This window comes from Impatiens glandulifera, chromosome 9, assembly GCF_907164915.1.
Source record: "Impatiens glandulifera chromosome 9, dImpGla2.1, whole genome shotgun sequence".
Lineage (NCBI taxonomy): Eukaryota > Viridiplantae > Streptophyta > Magnoliopsida > Ericales > Balsaminaceae > Impatiens > Impatiens glandulifera.
In genome coordinates this window covers 31,537,415-31,555,944 of record NC_061870.1, presented here as the reverse complement: position 1 = coordinate 31,555,944, position 18,530 = coordinate 31,537,415, and the positions used below count along the sequence as shown (strand labels likewise).

The 18,530-nt window shown below is 34.3% G+C and overlaps 3 protein-coding genes across 3 annotated transcripts; 1 reads left to right on the top strand and 2 right to left on the bottom strand.

The window, feature by feature from the left end:
• Nucleotides 1-5,469: 5,469 nt before the first annotated feature.
• Nucleotides 5,470-7,839, top strand: LOC124914078. Its single transcript, XM_047454557.1, has 6 exons — nt 5,470-5,582; nt 5,662-6,045; nt 6,117-6,207; nt 6,288-6,606; nt 6,684-6,982; nt 7,167-7,839. Exons 1-6 carry the CDS (start codon nt 5,570-5,572, stop codon nt 7,729-7,731), a joined length of 1,671 nt encoding a protein of 556 aa, XP_047310513.1. The 5' UTR covers nt 5,470-5,569; the 3' UTR covers nt 7,732-7,839.
• Nucleotides 7,715-10,395, bottom strand: LOC124914079 (N-alpha-acetyltransferase MAK3). Its single transcript, XM_047454558.1, has 4 exons — nt 10,130-10,395; nt 9,498-9,618; nt 8,362-8,417; nt 7,715-8,138 (listed from the first exon to the last, which is right to left on the bottom strand). The coding sequence occupies exons 1-4, from the start codon at nt 10,331-10,333 to the stop codon at nt 7,893-7,895; spliced, it is 627 nt and encodes a 208-aa protein (XP_047310514.1). The 5' UTR covers nt 10,334-10,395; the 3' UTR covers nt 7,715-7,892.
• Nucleotides 10,396-10,990: 595 nt separating this feature from the next.
• LOC124915397 (coatomer subunit beta-1-like) lies at nt 10,991-15,929 on the bottom strand. The gene is made up of 5 exons (XM_047456104.1): nt 15,769-15,929; nt 13,498-15,591; nt 12,333-12,842; nt 11,822-11,907; nt 10,991-11,466 (listed from the first exon to the last, which is right to left on the bottom strand). Exons 2-5 carry the CDS (start codon nt 15,547-15,549, stop codon nt 11,256-11,258), a joined length of 2,859 nt encoding a protein of 952 aa, XP_047312060.1. The 5' UTR covers nt 15,550-15,591; nt 15,769-15,929; the 3' UTR covers nt 10,991-11,255.
• Nucleotides 15,930-18,530: the final 2,601 nt, after the last annotated feature.

Here is an 18,530-nt window from a genome sequence, read left to right as displayed (position 1 = left end):
TTTATAGACTCTTCTATTACTAATCTAGACATAAGAATTCCTAGAGACTTCTAGAGAATTCTACTAACACCTATATTTGAGAACTCCTAGAGAGTTATCTTACCTTACATACAAAAAGGAACTCCTAGAGAATTCTAGAAAGTTCAATGACCCTACTTACAAAAAGAGGAACTCCTAGAGAATTCTAGAGAGTTCCATGACCTCACTCACAAAAGGGAACTTCTAGAGAAATCTAGAGAGTTCCATGACCAACCAAAACCCAGGAACTCCTAGAGGATTCTAGAGAATTCCAGAAATGACCACAAAACCTGGAATATTCTAGAAAATGCACCTTGTGGGCTTGACATGTGCACCCCATACCAATGGGCCGTGACATTCTCCCCCACCTAAGTGTGGCCGACCTCGGCACGACCTTAGAACGATGTGTGGTGATCTTCTTCCTAGCGTTCCCTGAGTGCTCTTCCTCCCTCTTGCACATCACGACATTGGGTGCACTTATGACAGCCAACTCCAACCGATATGAGACATTTCCCACACGTCTCTCGATTGAAAACGGTCCCTCGAATCTGCGCACAAGCTCCTTAAGCACAGACCGCAGATAATTCAACTGTTGTAGGGGCAACTTCCCCCTTCTACTGTCCCCTTCTCGAATTGCACGCCCTACTTCCTTTCCCATGGACTCGGCACGAGTGAAGGCGGATTGACTTTGGACCACGCTGCCTATGGCCAAACCTTGTGGATCTGATGGTTTCGCGCCTTTAGCCTTGAGCCGCTTGAAGACCTTGCACATCCTTTGGACTTCCTTGGGTACTTGCCCTTTCCCCTTGGAACCGTCCCCATCATCCACCCTAGCAAAAGTGGTAAAAGTCTCTTTACCACATTTGCGACATCGACTGAATCGCATTGCCGAGAGCATGCATATTCCCTCTGATTCTCTCATTGTTGAATCACACTAGACTTTCCGTGATCTAAAATGATTAAGGAATCAGAATAAGGCAATATACAAGCGCGTACCTAATCGCACCATTGTAGTTCCAATACTACGTCATAATCTTCCATTGGGACCAAGGTAAACGAGACTGTCCCATACCAGTCTCGATCCTGGTGTGCACTTTCCTAGCCTCCCCGACCACCGGCTTGGCTACATCAAAGGACTTCATCGTCCCTCTTGTTGGACTAATCCGTAGACCCAGCACATTGGCTACTCCTTCTCGCATGAAGTTATGCGTAGCCCCTGTATCCACTAGTTCCTTAATGCGTCTTCCCCCGATCCAAGTTTCCACGAACAAAGAGACACTCTTTGTTCCCTTGATCGGCTTCGCAATACTAGTCTTCGCAGCGTTGAGTAGTCTCAAAGATCCCACTCGAGTCCCTTCCTCTTCCTCGGAAGACTCATGTCCTTTCACTGCTGCAATTTCCCCCTTGAACGGGCACATAAACTTTATGTGATTATGGGCACGTCAAATATGACACACTCTTGGCTTACCCGAGTCGTCGGTTTTCCCCACATAGTTTTTATGTGCATGCCCCTTCCTAGGTGGACGGTCTCCCACACCTTTCTCCTGGTCACGTGGGCGGTCTCCCCCACGATTTTCCTCCTCATCCATGAGGATCTTCGGCATATCCACACAGACTTTGAGCTCTAATAGTCTTTCTGCAACCGCGATTGCCTTATAAACGTCCCGCACCTTGGCCCTTTACAGCTCCAACTACGCCCAAGTCTTAAGGCCATTCACAAACGTGAACAGAGCCTCTTGTTCCGTTAGACAAGGTAACTCGAGTATCAATTCCTGGAACTCATTCACATACTCTTTGATGCTCCTGTTGTGCACAAGTTGATTCAACCTTTTCCTAGCCTCGAACTCATTGTTCTTTGGGAAGAATTGACGCTTGAACTCGGTCTTGAAGTCTTCCCATGTTTCCATCCTCAAGGTCCCTCGTTCAATGTCTACTTCCCGCCTCCTCCACCACAGTAGTGCCATCTCTTGTAGGAAGAAAGGTGATGTCTCCAACTTGACACGATCATCTATGCTTGATGCCCGAAAGTATCTCTCCATGTTCTAAAGGAAGTCCTCCACTTCTCTTGCACTCCTCGAGCCTTTGAATGTAGTTGACTTAGTAACATCCATCCGTTGAGGTGTCACACCTCTATGTTCCCCTCCATTTCTCATAGTTTGCCTTTCCATCGATTCTAGCCTCCCCAAGATCTCCCTCCGGAGGGCCTCGACCATCGCATGAACTTCTCCCCGGATTGTCTCAAGCACTTCATGGCGGATATCATCAACCTCCCCTCGAACCGATCTCAGCACTTCGTCACGAATGCTTCGGTTCATATTATTAATGATCCTCATCACCTCGTTCTCCAACTTTTCACTAGCCTCATCCAACAACGTCACCCTATCGGCCACCGCGCTAAATATTTCGAGAGCCTCCTGGTGCTCGGACATGCCTTCCTCAAGTCTGGTCACCCGCGTTTCCATGCCGACACTCCTCTCGACGGACTTGTCCCTCTTGGACCTCTTGTCCTTTTGTTTGTCGGTCGAAACCTTTGTGACTTTGAAAACTGAATCCATCTCTTTTTTCAAATGCGGAAGCACAAACGTGGATGCGATACCACTTTCGCTCTGATACCACTTATCACGGTCAGAAACTTGGTCGCCGAATATTCTCTCGTCCCGCGCGACACTAGACTAGATTGCCACAATCCTAGCTAGTCAGCCTTCTAAAAGATGCAAGAAGATGGAATACTTGAGAGAGAAAGAGTTTGAAGAATATCTTATTTATTACTTACAAGAGTGAGGTATTACAAGTGTTGAGTGTCTTGGTTTATGGCCAAGACTTATTTATATACAAGTGAGAAGATCATTCTAGATCTTCCTTGTCCTAGAGATTTCTAGACTCTTCTATTACTAATCTAGACCTAAGAATTTCTAGAGACTTCTAGAGAATTCTACTAACACCTATACTTGAGAACTCCTAGAGAATTTTAGAGAATTCTCCTACCTTACATACAAAAAGGAGCTCCTAGAAAATTTTAGAAAGTTCCATGACCCTACTTACAAAAAGAAGAACTCCTAGAGAATTCTAGATAATTCCATGACCTCACTCACAAAAAGGGAACTCCTAAAGAAATCTAGAGAGTTCCATGACCAACCAAAACTAAGGAACTCCTAGAGAATTCTAGAGAGTTTCAGAAATGACCACAAAACTTAAAATATTCTAGAAATGCATTTTGTGGGCTTGACATATGCACCCCATACCAATGGACCGTGATAATAAGCTTAGAAAACATTAAAATTTTATAACTAGTTTTCTTTTAAGGATTTTCTTATAATATATTGCAAAACCTACAAATAAAGTGTTGATTGACTAGTGTAATTAAAATTGAACTTTTAGTGTAAAATTGTCTTCTTTATTCCATTCTAAACAATTTAGATGATAAAATAAATTTTAGAGATTGTGTTAATTTATAAACTTTTTCTTTAATTTTTTTATGCAACAATAATTGAGATACGTTTTATTAGTCAAGCTCTTAAATAATTTGATTTTCCTATAAGAAATAATAAATTTTTAACTACTTATTAGTTTGAGATTAATTAACTATATATTTTTATTAGTATCACATATCTAATATATTATGGGAGGTTACAAAATGTTAGAAACAAATTTTCTGGGGAATCCTCACTTGAATTTATATATTAATAATAAACTTGTGTTTTAGATATCTTAAATAAAAAACAATTATTATTTTTCATTAATTAAATATAAATATAAATATATATTTAAAATATAAACAATATAAAAAATATAAAATTAATATACATATTAACTAAATTTATAAATTGAAAATAAAATTTAAAAATTAAAAGTAGTTTTAAATTAAGCTTGTTCATATCAAATATATCCAAAAATACCTCCATAAATTATTTCTCGGTTCTCAACTAGACTCGTACCTACCGTCTTCAACTCCATACTCATAATTTAATCACCATTTTTGTTTCATTTTCAAATTAATAATATAAGTTATTTTAACAAAAATAAAAATAAAAATTAAATTAAATATAATGTTTGTTGATAATTACCTGGTAGTATGGAATTTCCTTAAATATGTTGACCAATTTAGTGTGCCATATCTAAGTTAATTATATCTATAAAGAAAAAATAAATTTAACTAAAGAAAAAAAATTAAAAAAATAGTTTATAATCAGAGGCGGAGCCAGAATTTGAAAACTACCGGGACTAAATTGTTTTCAAAAATTTTAGCCGAGTTATTATTAAACAAACAATCAAAATAAAACAAGTTTACTATACCTATTATATTTTAGTGACAGAAAATCATCACTAACGACGATATTTTAAATCGTTGTTGTCAAATACATAAAAAAGAATTTGGGATACCGGGCTACAGCCCAGGTAAAGTTGAACTTGACTTCGCCCCTGTTTATAATTATAATTGTTCCCAAACCAGTTTTGATCAAGTGTAATCACTCTGCATGGGATGCATATAATTAGGAAGTGATGTCTATTTTGTGAAAGTTCACATATAAGTTAGGACACTTCAACCAATTTATGCAGAATTAGTGCTATAAAAATGCAATTATCTTGATTTCAAATTGAATTTCATACTTTTATTTTTCAGTCTAATTTGTGCACTTTGATCAAGTATTGCTTAATGTCTTTAAATAATTAAGAATTGTATTCAGAGTTCCCTCGCTAACTTCAACAAGCCCACACTTCAAGACAGTTCATTTAATAATTAACATAAAAGTGTATAATTTATTGATTTAGGATTAGAATTTGTAATTTTTATTTGATTATGAATTTTAACCTTATTAAAAACAATTTTTTAAAATAAAAGTAGGACAGATAAAATTTGTTTTTAAGGGACGTGTATTATGTAACATTTGTATTTAAAAATGATTCTTCTAATTTAAATGAGAGCTAATACATTATTATCCTTACTTATTTCTTTTATTCTCAAAATTTCTTAAGAGATTTTAATGTTTCCTTCCTCATTTCATTTATACAAATAAAGTGATTCATATATATATATTTACATTTGTCATGTGATTATATATAAACTTGTGAAAAAGAGAGACAAAGAAGATTATATATATATACATACGTTTAAATTAATGTTTAACTATTATTATAATTTATAAATAATTAATTAATTAGTGATTAGAAACAGGTATGAGAAAAAAAAAATGTAATAAAAATGAATGGAAAAGGAAAGCAAATGAATTAAAGTTGATAAAAAAAACTTAAAGTAATAAAAGAGAAAATGTAAAAAGGTTAAACACTATAGATAGATGAGAAAAAATAAAAATAAAAATGAGAAAGAATAAAAAAATATTAAAAAATAGGAAATGTAATAAGAGTTAAATATAATAAGGATGAAATTTAAAGATGAGAAAGAGTTGAAGGATATATTTTGGTATTGTAGCAGCTAATCACCACTAAGAGTCTGTGACTGTAAGAGCTTCGTTGTGTTCTTGAAGAAAGAGAAGAAGTGATTATGGTGAAATGATAACTCTGGTTGTTTCGAAGAATACTCGACCAATTTCTCATGCCTTTGTTCGGTAAAATATGAATTAATCCTTCTTCATTTCTAATCAATTTTGGCGACTTCATGTTAAGAATCGTCGTATTTATCTGCAGAAATTGCTGCCGCCCAGCCTTCTCTTCACTCCCGCATCTTTTCTTCTAGGGTTGAATCGCTTCTCCATGGTAAATTTGTAATCGGCGATGACAAGAGCTTCGGCTCTCCACGGAAGCACCTCGTCCGCTTTGCCGAGAAAGAAAACTATTTTAGTTTTAGTCTCGTTTCTAAGAATACAACCTTAACAACTGTTGTTAGGGCAGTGACTACCATTGACCCCGATTCTTCGGCTCAGAAAGATGATAATACCAGTGCTGCTGCACAGATTGATGAGCCGGAGGTGGAGCTGGAGCTGGATGAGAGAGAGAGATTAAGGAGGATGAGGATTTCAAACGCAAATAAAGGAAACACTCCATGGAACAAGGGAAGGAAGCACAGTCCAGGTATAATAAATAAAATTGATTCAGATTCCACATAAACAACAACCTATCATGTTTTGAGTTTTCCATTGCAGAAACATTGCAACGCATTAAAGAAAAAACCAGGCTAGCTATGCAGAATCCTAAGGTCAAGATGAAATTAATTAACATTTCTCATTCTCAAAGGTATGAATGAATCACTTCATAATTCTGAACGCAATATCTGCTTCTTCAGTTTCATCGTCTTAGTTGTCTGATAATTGCAGCGATGAAACGCGGGCCAAGATTGGGATTGGGGTGAGGATTGGATGGGAGAAGCGTCGCGAGAAACAAATGCTGCAGGAAACATGCCACTTCGAGTGGCAGAATTTGATAGCGGAAGCTTCTAGAAGAGGTTTTGTTGGCGAGGGAGAACTTCAATGGGATGCATACAAGACCTTGGATGAACAGCTCCAGCAGGAATGGTTAGAAAGCGTGGAGAAAAGGAGAAAAGCTATGAAGCCGGCAGGAAGCAAAAGAGCCCCCAAGTCTGCTGACCAGAAGAAGAAAATTTCAGAGGCAATTTTTGCTAAATGGGCTGATCCTGTAAGTGTTTATGCCGGCATTATTAGATAATGATTATTCACTTCGTTTTTTATTTACTATGCCTTTTCTTCTGTAAGGAATATCGCAATAGGGTTTGCTCTGCACTTGCCAAGTATCATGGCACGGCCGATGGAGCTGAGAGGAAGCCAAGAAGAAGGCCAGTTCGTGATGGACAAACTGGCATAAGGACTGCCAAAAGGAAAATCAAGGATACTGAAAATTCAGAAAAGAGAGTTTCAAGTAAGCCTCGTTTGAGAAGCAAAATGCCAGTGTATAAGGATCCTTTGGCAAGTTCCAAACTTGAGATGATAAAGCAAATAAGAGCCCAAAGAGTAGCCAAGGAAGCAAAGAAAACTGATGCCATTGAAAGAGCAAAGTAAGTGTTCTTGCCCATTTGGAAATACTTTATGGATCTGAATTCCGACATATAGATGAGAAACCGAATTATGACCAACTTCCGTTCCCAAACTTGATCTTAGGATCAAGAATAAGAAATTATTTTACTCCTTGGGCTACCTACTTAGGGCCTTAACTATTGGTTGTATTCTTTCTTCCTGCAGGCAATTGATTGCAGAAGCTGAAAAGGCTGTTGAGGCCCTTGAAGTGGCTGCAACAAGGAACCCTCTTGCTCAAGCTTCTCTAATTGAAGCTAGAGAACTCATAGCAGAAGCAACCCGATCCATAGAGAATGTGGTGAATGATTCTCTTGGGAATGAGAAACAAGTTAATGGAAATGGAGTCCATTCGGTCATGCCAGATGAGAGCAGCAATGTCAAAGACTTGGACTTCACCAATTTCTCCTTCCATGATTTTATCAATGGCAAAGAAAAAGCTGTCACAGAGAACACAACTTACTATAATCTGCCAAATGCTCTGGAGGAGCTTTATGAAGCGGACAGCAATGGTTACGGCTTGCCTTCTGTTGACCTAGACAGTTTACTGAATGGGTCCAGCATCCGAAAGAACCTAAGTCAGCTTGAACCAAATATAAGAGAGAATGGACCCAAACCCAATGGGATCAAGCTACAACATCAAATAGAGAACCAGACGCCTCCATCAATGGAAAAAGTAGTAACTAAGAAATGGGTGTGCGGGAGGCTTATTCAAGTGCAGGAAGGAACATAGAAATGTGTGGATAGTACATTTTTTAAGAGACAAAAAAAAGGATTCTAGATACCTTGCTTGTATTGGGAGAACTCAAATTTTCGGATTAAATGCAATTTCTGTTTTTCTTCTAAAAAAAGAAAAAAGTACACCTCTTTTAGTTGTAGATGATTTAAGAGATCTCACTGCTGGACTGCGTAAGCTGCTGGTTCAGGGGTGAAGCTATGAATTTGATCTTCTTGAATTCCATTTCCTTCTGCAAGCATCTCAGATGGGGGCTGTAATTCTGGTTGTGAAAATAATAGTTTCAACCTGAAAGCATCAACTCCATTCAAGTAGTAACGAAAAAGCCTCTTTGCCCTGATAAAACCAAGCCTGCTATATAATGCAAGTGCTCCCTGGTTTGTAACTTCTGCTTCCAATGTAACCTTTTATGCCAAAATACAACAATAGTAACCATTAGCACAACTAGCCATAACTTCAACAAAAATAGAATTATGGGCAGTCTCATCCCTCCTATATTTAAACAAACCATTGTCAATTGCATATAGTTCGTTTTCAAGTCAACTGAATCATTCAACAATGGAGATGCAACAAAAGAGATGCAACAAAAAAGGGGCAAACAAGTAGAACTAATCGATAACTACATACCTCTTCACAGCCTGATTCCATCATGACCTTGATCGATCTAGTAACTAGTTCTGTAGCTGCAAGATTGAGGCAAAGAAACAGCAAAAATAATCAATCAATTGTTTATCAATATAAATTTCCCATATGAAACTGAACTTTCAATAAAACAAAAAAGCACTACTTCATAAGAGATTGTTCATTGTAGTACATTAATAAAAAAAATAATTGGAGATTTACCAACAAATTAAGACATCAGCAAGATTATTTGAGGTATGGTACAGTACAATCAGAAGGTAAGTGAATCCATTAAGATTCCAAATTGTCTAAAACCATACTCACTAAAATATATACACAGTTCTAGTAAAACTACCCTTTTGGCATTAATGTTTGAAGTACTTCACTGCTGAAAGACAAGCAAGAGCTTGAACACAACATAAGCACTAGATAATCATGCCAATCTTTCATGAGATAATGAAACTACAGTTCAATCAGATTATTAAACCATCAGGAATGAGTGACATAATCAAGGACAAACTCATTTCATCATTGAAAATATGTCTCTTAGAATATTGGATATGATATTATAAGATTAGAATAATATCTCATAATATAAATATTAATTTGATATGCTCGAGGATAACCATATGATCAGATTTGAACACTCTATTATTACCTTTTTGTTGTTGTAAGAGGACATCACAAACACACCAAAGACGGTGGGATGGAGGGAAAAGTACATGATCTTCATATAACCTAACGTACTCGAAATAATACTTCTCTTCGGTTTTCTACACAGTTTCAGAACTTCTAGTTAAGTTTCTTCACATGCCTATCATAACCATTGGTGGAGGGAGGGCTTCATTTACCAATTACTTTTTGTTTTCTATCATATTTTTTATTTGATCTTATCACTGTAATTATTTATCTATGTCAGACCTACATAATTTTTTTGATATATAAAAATGACTATATTTGAATAGGATATAAATTATCTCTATCATACAAGTTGTTAATATTTGAATCACACAACTTCTCTTCAATTTTCTACAATGTATATAGTTTATCAATGTATTAAGCAATAGATGAGAATGCAACAAAAAAACGAAAGATCCAGGGATTTATGTACGACACATATGCTTAGTTGAGAAAAAAGATACCAATGCCTCGACCACGATAAGGATTAAGGACAACAAGCATTGCAATGTAGCCTCTGAAAGTATTGCGATGCTCTCCCATTTTACATATAACAGTTCCAATACACCGACCCTTATGGAAAGCCTGTAAATTTTCAGAACAGGTTAACATGACAGTTTTCAGAGCACATTTTGTATTTTACATAAACATGTCTGAAAGGCATATCCAGTTCTTAGTGCAGTTTCAATCCATTTGATTCAAGATCCCTACTTTGAACCGACAACCAGAACTAAGGTTGTAAATTAACATAAAGCAATCATATGTCAAAAATGAAATCCAGTTACAAATTATAAGCTGCTTTCAGATGCCCTAAATATGTAATTGATGATATTCTAAGAAACTTTTCTAACATCCTCTATTCATTTTAAGTAAACAAACACCAAGTGTGTTTTCTGGTTAATGGTTACTTAAAAGAAGAAATTATTAAGTGACATGAATTTCAGCAGACTGGAATAAACTAAAACCTATAAATGAACAATATCAAACTTAAATGTGGCATAATGAATTGTAGAAAAATGTTACTAACTAATTGATAACTGTAAAATACAATTGAGAGCAATACTTGAATGTCAGTTTGAGGTTGAAAATGATTTACCAGGAACGTTAGTTGAGGCCAAAGGTAGACGAAATAACGATAAGTGAAAATTGAATAAGGTTCGCTGAGCTCTTCGTCGACGAGGCGCATAATGATGGGCAGGTGATGTTCTCCTCCATAGCTCTGGTACTCTATCTCTGTCTGCTCAAAATCGGCGGTGATTTTCCCCTCTTCTTCGTTCATCTTCTCCGATGAGGGCTCCATTCGACAAAACTGGGAAATGGTAGAGACCTGTTAATAAGCCGCGTGAATTAACATTAGTAAATTCAACCCCTGTTTAAATTAATGGGGAACTTTAATAATTTATTTTAACCCAAAAATAAATAATTGATGTGCATTAAGATTATGGGTGGCGAGTTTAAGGTGACAGGATAGATATTTTAACGAACTAAGTGAATAACATAAAATTTAGGTGATGTCAGGTCGACCGACTCGATTTTGACCAGTTTATTAATTAGGTTAAACCGGTCGATTATTAATTAGGTTAAACCGGTCGACCTGATTTTGATCAATGTTTAATCTAAAACTGTCGACCTTACTTAGGATTAAATAATTTATTTTAAAAATAAGGTATTAAATTTGATTTGTCATTATTGTTTTAATTATAGGGTTATTAATGAATATGTATCTAAATTTTTACCCAGATTTCTTAAATTAAATTAAATATACTCTCATTTGACATTAAATTAAGAAGAGTGACAAATTTATTAGAAAATATAATGGGAAAGGTCATACTAAATAATAAGTAAGATAAGTCAAGACAAATGAATATAACCAATATCACTAAAAACAAGTCCAGAAAAAGAAATATGATGAAAGAAACCTATTTTTTGTAGCTAAAACAAAACCATAAGAAAATGGTTCAATGAAAGATAATCAATCATCCAAGTACTTGCAAAGAATACAATGCTGCAGAGTTTTGTGTCTATAGAAGTAATGCAATTATAATATGAAGTAGAAACCATATGAGCTTCACAACAAAAAATGGACCAACTCGAGCCACCGACTTTAAACAAAACACATTTTTGTTCTTTCTTTGTTCTTTCTTATGGTTCGACTCTAATTTAAAAAGAAAAAAGAAAGGAAATCTTATTCGGCAGCAAACATGTAGACGAGCTAACAACCTTCAAGAACTAGTACTACCCTTCTGTTTGACAGTGATTTTGTCGCCAAGGCTGAGAGCAATTCCCTGAGTCTTACTCCTTATCCTGATGTACCCACTCAGTTTACCCTCCGATTGTTTCTCTATGCTCAAGTTCACTAACGCGTCCTCTCCAAATATGCTCTTCGCGTACAGATTGGCCGCCAGGAAACCACACTCCCCTTCCAGTGCCGACCTATATCATCACCAACCACACCACAATCAATAAACATTCGTAAGGCGTAACTAATCAACTCAAATCTCTTCATGATTCATTGATAGATAGATGAGGGCGGTCAAAGGAAAGACCAACTAATCAACATTTATTTTATTTTTTTTCGAGACCAGGATTTTTTCCATGGAGGAGGCTAGAGCACAGGATCCACAACTTCAGTTAAGGTGATTTCAGAGGAAATTGAACTTGAGACCTCACCTCTCAAGTTCAATACTCTTTCCATTTTAGATACACTGAGTGGGTAAGGATTAAAAGAAACACCATCTTTTGACAGTCTTAATAGGGATTCCATTCCTTCTGAATTTTATTGACTTACAATGGTGTCAGGCATTTCATATTTGTAGACTTTATAATGTGGTTCAGAAAATCTCTCTCATCTTTTATCACAGTGTTCACCGCAACCTGGAAAAGAAGAACTCTTTTGTGTCAGCCAAAACATGTCAAGTGACACAGAAACAAAACATAACAAACTGATAATCAAGGAATATATAACAGACATAATTGGGCAATCCTTTATCCAAAGCAAAGAAATTAAATCTAAAATTAGTGCATACTATGTTGACCATGTTTGTTTTTATCTAGCACAATATCTCACTGTCATGACCACCCACTTTAAGTGAGAATTGAACTTGAGACATCAACCTCTTAGTTCAAAAACTCTTACCACTTTAACTACCCTAAGTGGGTATGATAGGGTAGTGTGACGGGTGACCATGTTAACATCAACCACAAGAATACCATTAGATAGATTATAATACAATGGAAGCTTCATTCTACGTTACATGGTTTATACAGGAGCTTTATGAGATATATCTAATTATATGTACCTTGTTTTCCCATTCAAACTCAGCCCACATAGTCCTGAATGCCACATCAGCACATGTTGCAGGAGAAATATAGTCCATTATGTCAATGTGAATGTCATTTAGGACAACAACATTGCGCTCCATTACATTTGAGGTCTCATAAACGATGTTCCCAAATATAACTCCTGTTTCAGTTGAAGAAACCTTGATGTTGGCTCTTATTTGTTTGCTCGACTCTGGTGCTAATGTATAATTTTGTGGGCGCTCTACAAGTTTCAGATCACCCATGGTTGCCAGCTCCAAGCACAGGTTTTGGAGTGTCTCCTTAGTGCGGTTGATGACAGTTACATCAAGTACAATATCATAATGATGAACTGTCACATATGCTTCAGCATAAACAGGGTCACTAAATCCAGTGAGTTGAAGGATACGGTTAAGTTTATTTGCATCATCATTGTCCTTAATGAACTCTCCAGTGGCACGTTTTAGGTCATCCTGTACCTCATCTTCCAGCTCAAGCTGGCTCATACCCTGAAAAAAAAAACTTATTTTGGTAAAGCTTATTACATAATAAAATAGTAATAAAAATATCTATTAGATGCCGTTCCGCAAGCCTGATGAACCAAAGGAATCAAAATAAGTCCAATCACACATAAGCTCAAAAGTAAAGCATCCAATTCAGATTTACTTTCATGACACCTAATTGCTCAACCAAAAGACATCTTAAGTTCCACTCAGCTGTGATGTCTCATTACTGCAAAATTGCCATTGGGAACAAACTCTATGTGATAAGCCTAAGTATGTGTGTGTAAGAAGCATTTTCATGGTTATTAACATTTGAAAAGACATTTGTGGTGGCACAGTGGCATCTCAAGGGATCCATGGGTGTAATGCTGCCAATTCACAAATTAAATCCACGAGCAAAATATATAATTACCAGAGCCAGCAGTTTACTCCGTCAATCTACAAAGTATTATGGTTAACAATAGTTTTGCCCTTTCACACTTTATACAAAGGCTAAGAGGTAACTGTTCATATAGAACATTTAAACAATAGTGACTTCAAACAGAAAACATAACTGAAGTTAATGTGTGCTAGGAGAATATATAAGCTTATTGAAACAATGACAAAATGCTCATGAGTCATGACAAATTAACTAAACTTCAGATAAAATAAGGCACTGTACCTTCCTGCTCTTCAAGTGGTAGAAGTCAATAAGGTCATCTGGCTGGGCATTTGATACCTGAGCCTTCGCTTTAAGTTCCTCTGTTTCACGGAACTGCTTGTCAGCCAGCATTTTCACAAAACTCTGTCGACAAGATTGTAGCCATATTTTTCTCGCCTCATCGCCAGTGTTGCAAAGTAATCTGATGCAAAGGACAATCCTATCGTAAGAGTCATTATCAATTTCATGTGGGAGTGCAGAAGATTTTCCTAGTTGAAGCATTGACACCATGATTGATAAGGCCTGGCTAGATGCCTTGTTCACTTCAACTTTTGATGATTGAACCTCTTCCAGCCTCAACACAAGTTTTGTTAAGGTGCACGCAACCACTGCACCGAGGAAGAAATCACCCCCCAAAATAAGGGATCTTAAGTTTCCCGTGGTTAACGATGAACCTTTAATAAGGGTGGGAGATGACATTGCAGTTTCAAGGGCAGCACTCTGGGTGGCATATGTTCCATCTGCAAGGACTGCTGGCCTCCTTGAAGAAACTGTTGCAGGGGCCGGTTGTTGTTGAGCATTCCTCTGTTTGTCCTGGCCCTCTCCTTCTTCTGTAGCAGTATAGAAAGGAAGCTCGCCAAGATGCTGCTTAATAATGGATAATCCACTCTCGACTTCAGAGAGTGAAAGACAGTACTCGCCTATGATCCAAAGAGCACAAGAACATACACGGGCAGCACGAATCTGATAGAAAGTATCCAAAAGCCTGATTATAATAGAGACCCTCAATTTTGGGTTTGTTTCAATTATCTCCCGCACAAAGACAATAACATCAATTGCTGAGGCAACGTTAGTGTCCCCCAAAAAGTCCATCAGAAGGTGAACAACAGTGCTGGCAACCTCTGGAAACTTGATGGCACATGAATGAATAGCTTGAACAAGGATCTGCCTGTATTCCCCATTTTTCTCAAGTTCTGCACTCTGGGTTTTCACAACTTCTTTTTTTAGCATGAGAACAACTTCATCAATGTTCCTAGGAGTAATCAGTTCCAGGGCAATGTCAATGGTTTTCCTTCGGATATCAAGATTTGGACTTGAAAGTGCCCTAAGAACATCCATGATCATCTCCACCATAATTTCCCTATGAGAAGATTTAAGTTCATTAAGCCTGTCGAGCACTATGAGCTTAACATTGTTGTCACTTTGCGAGAGAAGAAGCTGACAATAAGTATTGGCAGCTGCCCTGATAGCGGTTGGAGCTGAGGAGAGAGAGACAAGAGTTCCCGCACATTCATAAATTACAGCAGCTGATGGGGCATTGAGCAAGGATATAATGATCTTAATGTACTTTCCCTTCTCTCCCCTGTTTGCCCTACAAACCTTTCGAATCAGCTCCAACACCACCATCTGCAATTGTTCACCCCAATCGATAATTCTATCAATGTGGGTAAACAGGTAGTTAACAGCCTTATCCTGAGCGCAGGTGAATAGCATAAGGAAGGCGTTCCTCTTGGCTGACGGATCTTGTTCCGATGAGAGTAGCTTCTCAATCAAATCTGGGGCATTATCAAGCAACTGCTCCCCATGTGGAAGCTTAAATATTGACATCACAGCAAGAATGGCATTTCTTCTAACAAATGGGTGGCGATGCTCTAGGTTAGACAATACAGTGGGAATCAGGGGTTCTATAACTTCAGTTTCTTTCAATCGACACAGAAACCTAAGAGTAACTCCCCTGATATACTCATTTGAGTGGTTTAGATTGTTCAACAAATTTTGGCAGATCAAAATCATTTCGTGGAGCACTTTTCCTCTGGAATCAGTTTTCTCAATGATCTCGAAATAGAACAGCAACAGCTTCTGAATTGTGTGATCTTCGGAAGGCAAGACATACCTGATGATAGTAATGAACAACTGAGGAATGGTTTCACCGTTCAAAAGAAGCATAATTGCTTTCTTAAGCGCTTCAACCTTAGCTGGAGTATCATTTCCTTCAAGGGCTTCCTTGATCTCATTGGCGAGCGCAGGCGTTCCCTTGTCAAAATGAACTAACAGCGTGCAAGACTTCTCCATCTTTCCGAAATTTCACCCACCCTTCCTAGTAAAAACCTAGATCTGCAAATTGAGAAGACAATTAAACACACACCTCCGTAGAGTAAGTAAGAAACGAAAGCAGTGAACAATCTTCCTCTATAGAATCAGATCTGAGTATCAAATGAATGCCATCATCATGATGGGATCAGTCTTAAATTAGGAAAAACAAAAGAAGTAAGATAGATCTTGGGTATTTACAGTTGCGGGTTGGACTGGAGAATGAAGTGATTCTAAAGATCCTGTGAAGAATTCAGCTTCCCAAACCGACGAAACAACAACTGATCTACACACATAAACACACACAGGGAGCTAGAGAGAGAAAGTAGCGCTGACAACGCGACTACTCAGACAAATAAAAATTAAGAAAGAAGAACAACTAGACTAGTCCCTTAATTTATAGTTCAAGATTAAATAAGTTCTTCTACTCTTCTTTTTCAGAATATATATTTTCAATGTGTTTTATCAAATCTAAAATTAAGTAAGACATATAATAACTGATCAATTTAAGGTTAAATCAATGAAGGTATGCTAGCCAATCATGTTTGAGAAAACATGTAGCAGATGGATCAAGATTACAACATAGATATGATAAGAAAATATGCTAACCATATCACATATGTAAAATTAAATTATTACGTAAAGGAATATGAATATTGAAATATAAATTAAATTGCTATACATAAAATGAATAGATTAATGTTTAGTTTGTGGTATAAAGAGTTATTATATTATAATTAAATTATAGTATTTATAATATTATTTTTTATTATTTATATCTTATATTTTATATAAAATAATAATTAGTCTGGTTAGTTAATATTATTATCATATTATTTTAATTTTAATTTCTTATTATATTTTTATTAATATTATATATAACTTATTATTATATAATATATTAAATATATTTTATTTAATTTTAATATTATTATTATTATATATAATTATTTTTAAAATATTTCAATATTTTAATTAAAAAAATATTTATTTATAACGATGATTTTGTTAAATATTATTTTTTATATTTACTTATATTATAAATAATATTGTGTATTTTATATATTATTGTTTATTTTAAGTTTATTTTATTACAATTATTATTTATATTTAAATTAAATAAATATAATTTATCGTCTATATTATAATTAATTTTTTTTAATTAAAATTATATTAATTATTAAATAATAACACTACAATAATTTATAATAATAAATAATATTATTTATAATATATGTAAATATAAATAATAATAAATTAAATTCATATTTATACTATTTATATTACATCCTTATATTATATAAAAAACACAAAATTATAAACCATATACAACTTATATATTTTTTTATAAATCATACATTAATAATACTTATAATTTATACCATCATATACTATTTATACTTCATTATAATTTATAATTCTATACAACTTTATATATATATATATATTAAAAATATATATATTAAAATTTCATGATTAACTAATGAAAATAGTTTAAATTAATTCATTATTATTAGTTTTTTTAAATAAAAAATTAGTATGACCACAGTACAATAATAACTTTCACTCAAACGATGTTTTAAATAAGAATTAAATAAAGAATTATAAAATTTTGATTTTTTATTTAAGCATTAATATATATATGTGAGAAAAACTTAATGTACAATCAAACATTTTTAATATGTGTGATTAGTTTTTGATATACAGTATAAATAAACTCAAAAGATCAAGTGATCAGTTATTTTTAAAAGATCACGAATTTGATTCTTACTTGAAACATTTTAAATTGTACTATTTTAAATTGTACTAGATGTCGTTACTTCATTCATTAAATATATATATATATATATAAAACAAATAAAACATAATATTATTTGGACTTTACATGTTAAATAAAATAAATATAATTTTTTTAATGTTAAAATAATATAAATCTCTATATTTAAAATAGTATTAGAAATAATTAAAATAAAATAAAATAAAAATTGGAATAGGCTCCCCACATAAGAATGAATATGACAATAGGTTGAATCTTTTATTTATGAGGACAATTACATAAAAATTTAATTCACTTATGAATTATTTATTTATTTATAAATATCACAAATATAATAAATTATAAGATTTAAAAGAAAAGATTCGAAATTTTAATTTACTCCACTAAATAACCCTAATTTGACAACCCAGCCTTAATACTTAACTATAGTTAACTGAGTTATTGCACCAAAATGCACTACCCATTACGCGAAAAATATTGATCGAGTTAACAAATTGGTTAACATCTAAGTCATTACCTTTCAAAAACATTAAAAAATAAACCCTTACAATGTTTAATCTTAGGTATAATATTCAATATATAATCATTTATCCAACTATATACTATATTATTTTTCAACAGAGTAACAATAAATTAATAACATAAATTTGATGTTATTAATGATGTCAGGAATGATATATCAACACGTGAATGGACTTGAAAAATAAATTTTTTCTATTTTATTAGATATACAAGTCTACTCACCGCGTGTTGTTAAATCATTCCCGACATCAATAAAAAAATACCCCATTTTAATCGAGCAGAATTGGTGATATATATATAAAGCTCAAAACAAATGGGTGACATTGAATATTATAACACACCTAGTTAATAATTATTTATATCTCAAATTTAACACGAAATTATTTAAAATAAAAGAAAAAAAATAGTGAAATTAAATAATAAATTGTAATTATATATATATATATATATAAATTATTATTTATAATATTATAAAATTTTAAACGCACCATATATATGATAAATATATATATATATATATATATATATATATATTGATTTTTTTTTATCTTATAACCAAATAACATGACACAAATAATTGAATTTGTTGAATTTATTATTTATTTTATTTTATTTAACAATTTACAATCTATATAAAAAAAACATATAATAATTCTTTTCTAAT

What these genes read in the sequence shown, in the direction of transcription:
- LOC124915397 (XM_047456104.1), bottom strand. Translation starts at nt 15,549, where the DNA reads ATGGAGAAGTCTTGCACGCTGTTAGTTCATTTTGACAAGGGAACGCCT. An exon ending in ACCACTTGAAGAGCAGGAAG is followed by an intron (nt 12,843 to 13,497) that starts GTACAGTGCCTT and finishes TTTTTTTTTCAG; the next exon opens with GGTATGAGCCAGCTTGAGCT. An exon ending in AGTTTGAATGGGAAAACAAG is followed by an intron (nt 11,908 to 12,332) that starts GTACATATAATT and finishes CTTCTTTTCCAG; the next exon opens with GTTGCGGTGAACACTGTGAT.
- LOC124914078 (XM_047454557.1), top strand. An exon ending in AACATTTCTCATTCTCAAAG is followed by an intron (nt 6,208 to 6,287) that starts GTATGAATGAAT and finishes TGATAATTGCAG; the next exon opens with CGATGAAACGCGGGCCAAGA. An exon ending in GATGCCATTGAAAGAGCAAA is followed by an intron (nt 6,983 to 7,166) that starts GTAAGTGTTCTT and finishes TTCTTCCTGCAG; the next exon opens with GCAATTGATTGCAGAAGCTG.
- LOC124914079 (XM_047454558.1), bottom strand. Translation starts at nt 10,333, where the DNA reads ATGGAGCCCTCATCGGAGAAGATGAACGAAGAAGAGGGGAAAATCACC. An exon ending in TTATCGTGGTCGAGGCATTG is followed by an intron (nt 8,418 to 9,497) that starts GTATCTTTTTTC and finishes TCAATCTTGCAG; the next exon opens with CTACAGAACTAGTTACTAGA. An exon ending in TGGAATCAGGCTGTGAAGAG is followed by an intron (nt 8,139 to 8,361) that starts GTATGTAGTTAT and finishes TTGGCATAAAAG; the next exon opens with GTTACATTGGAAGCAGAAGT.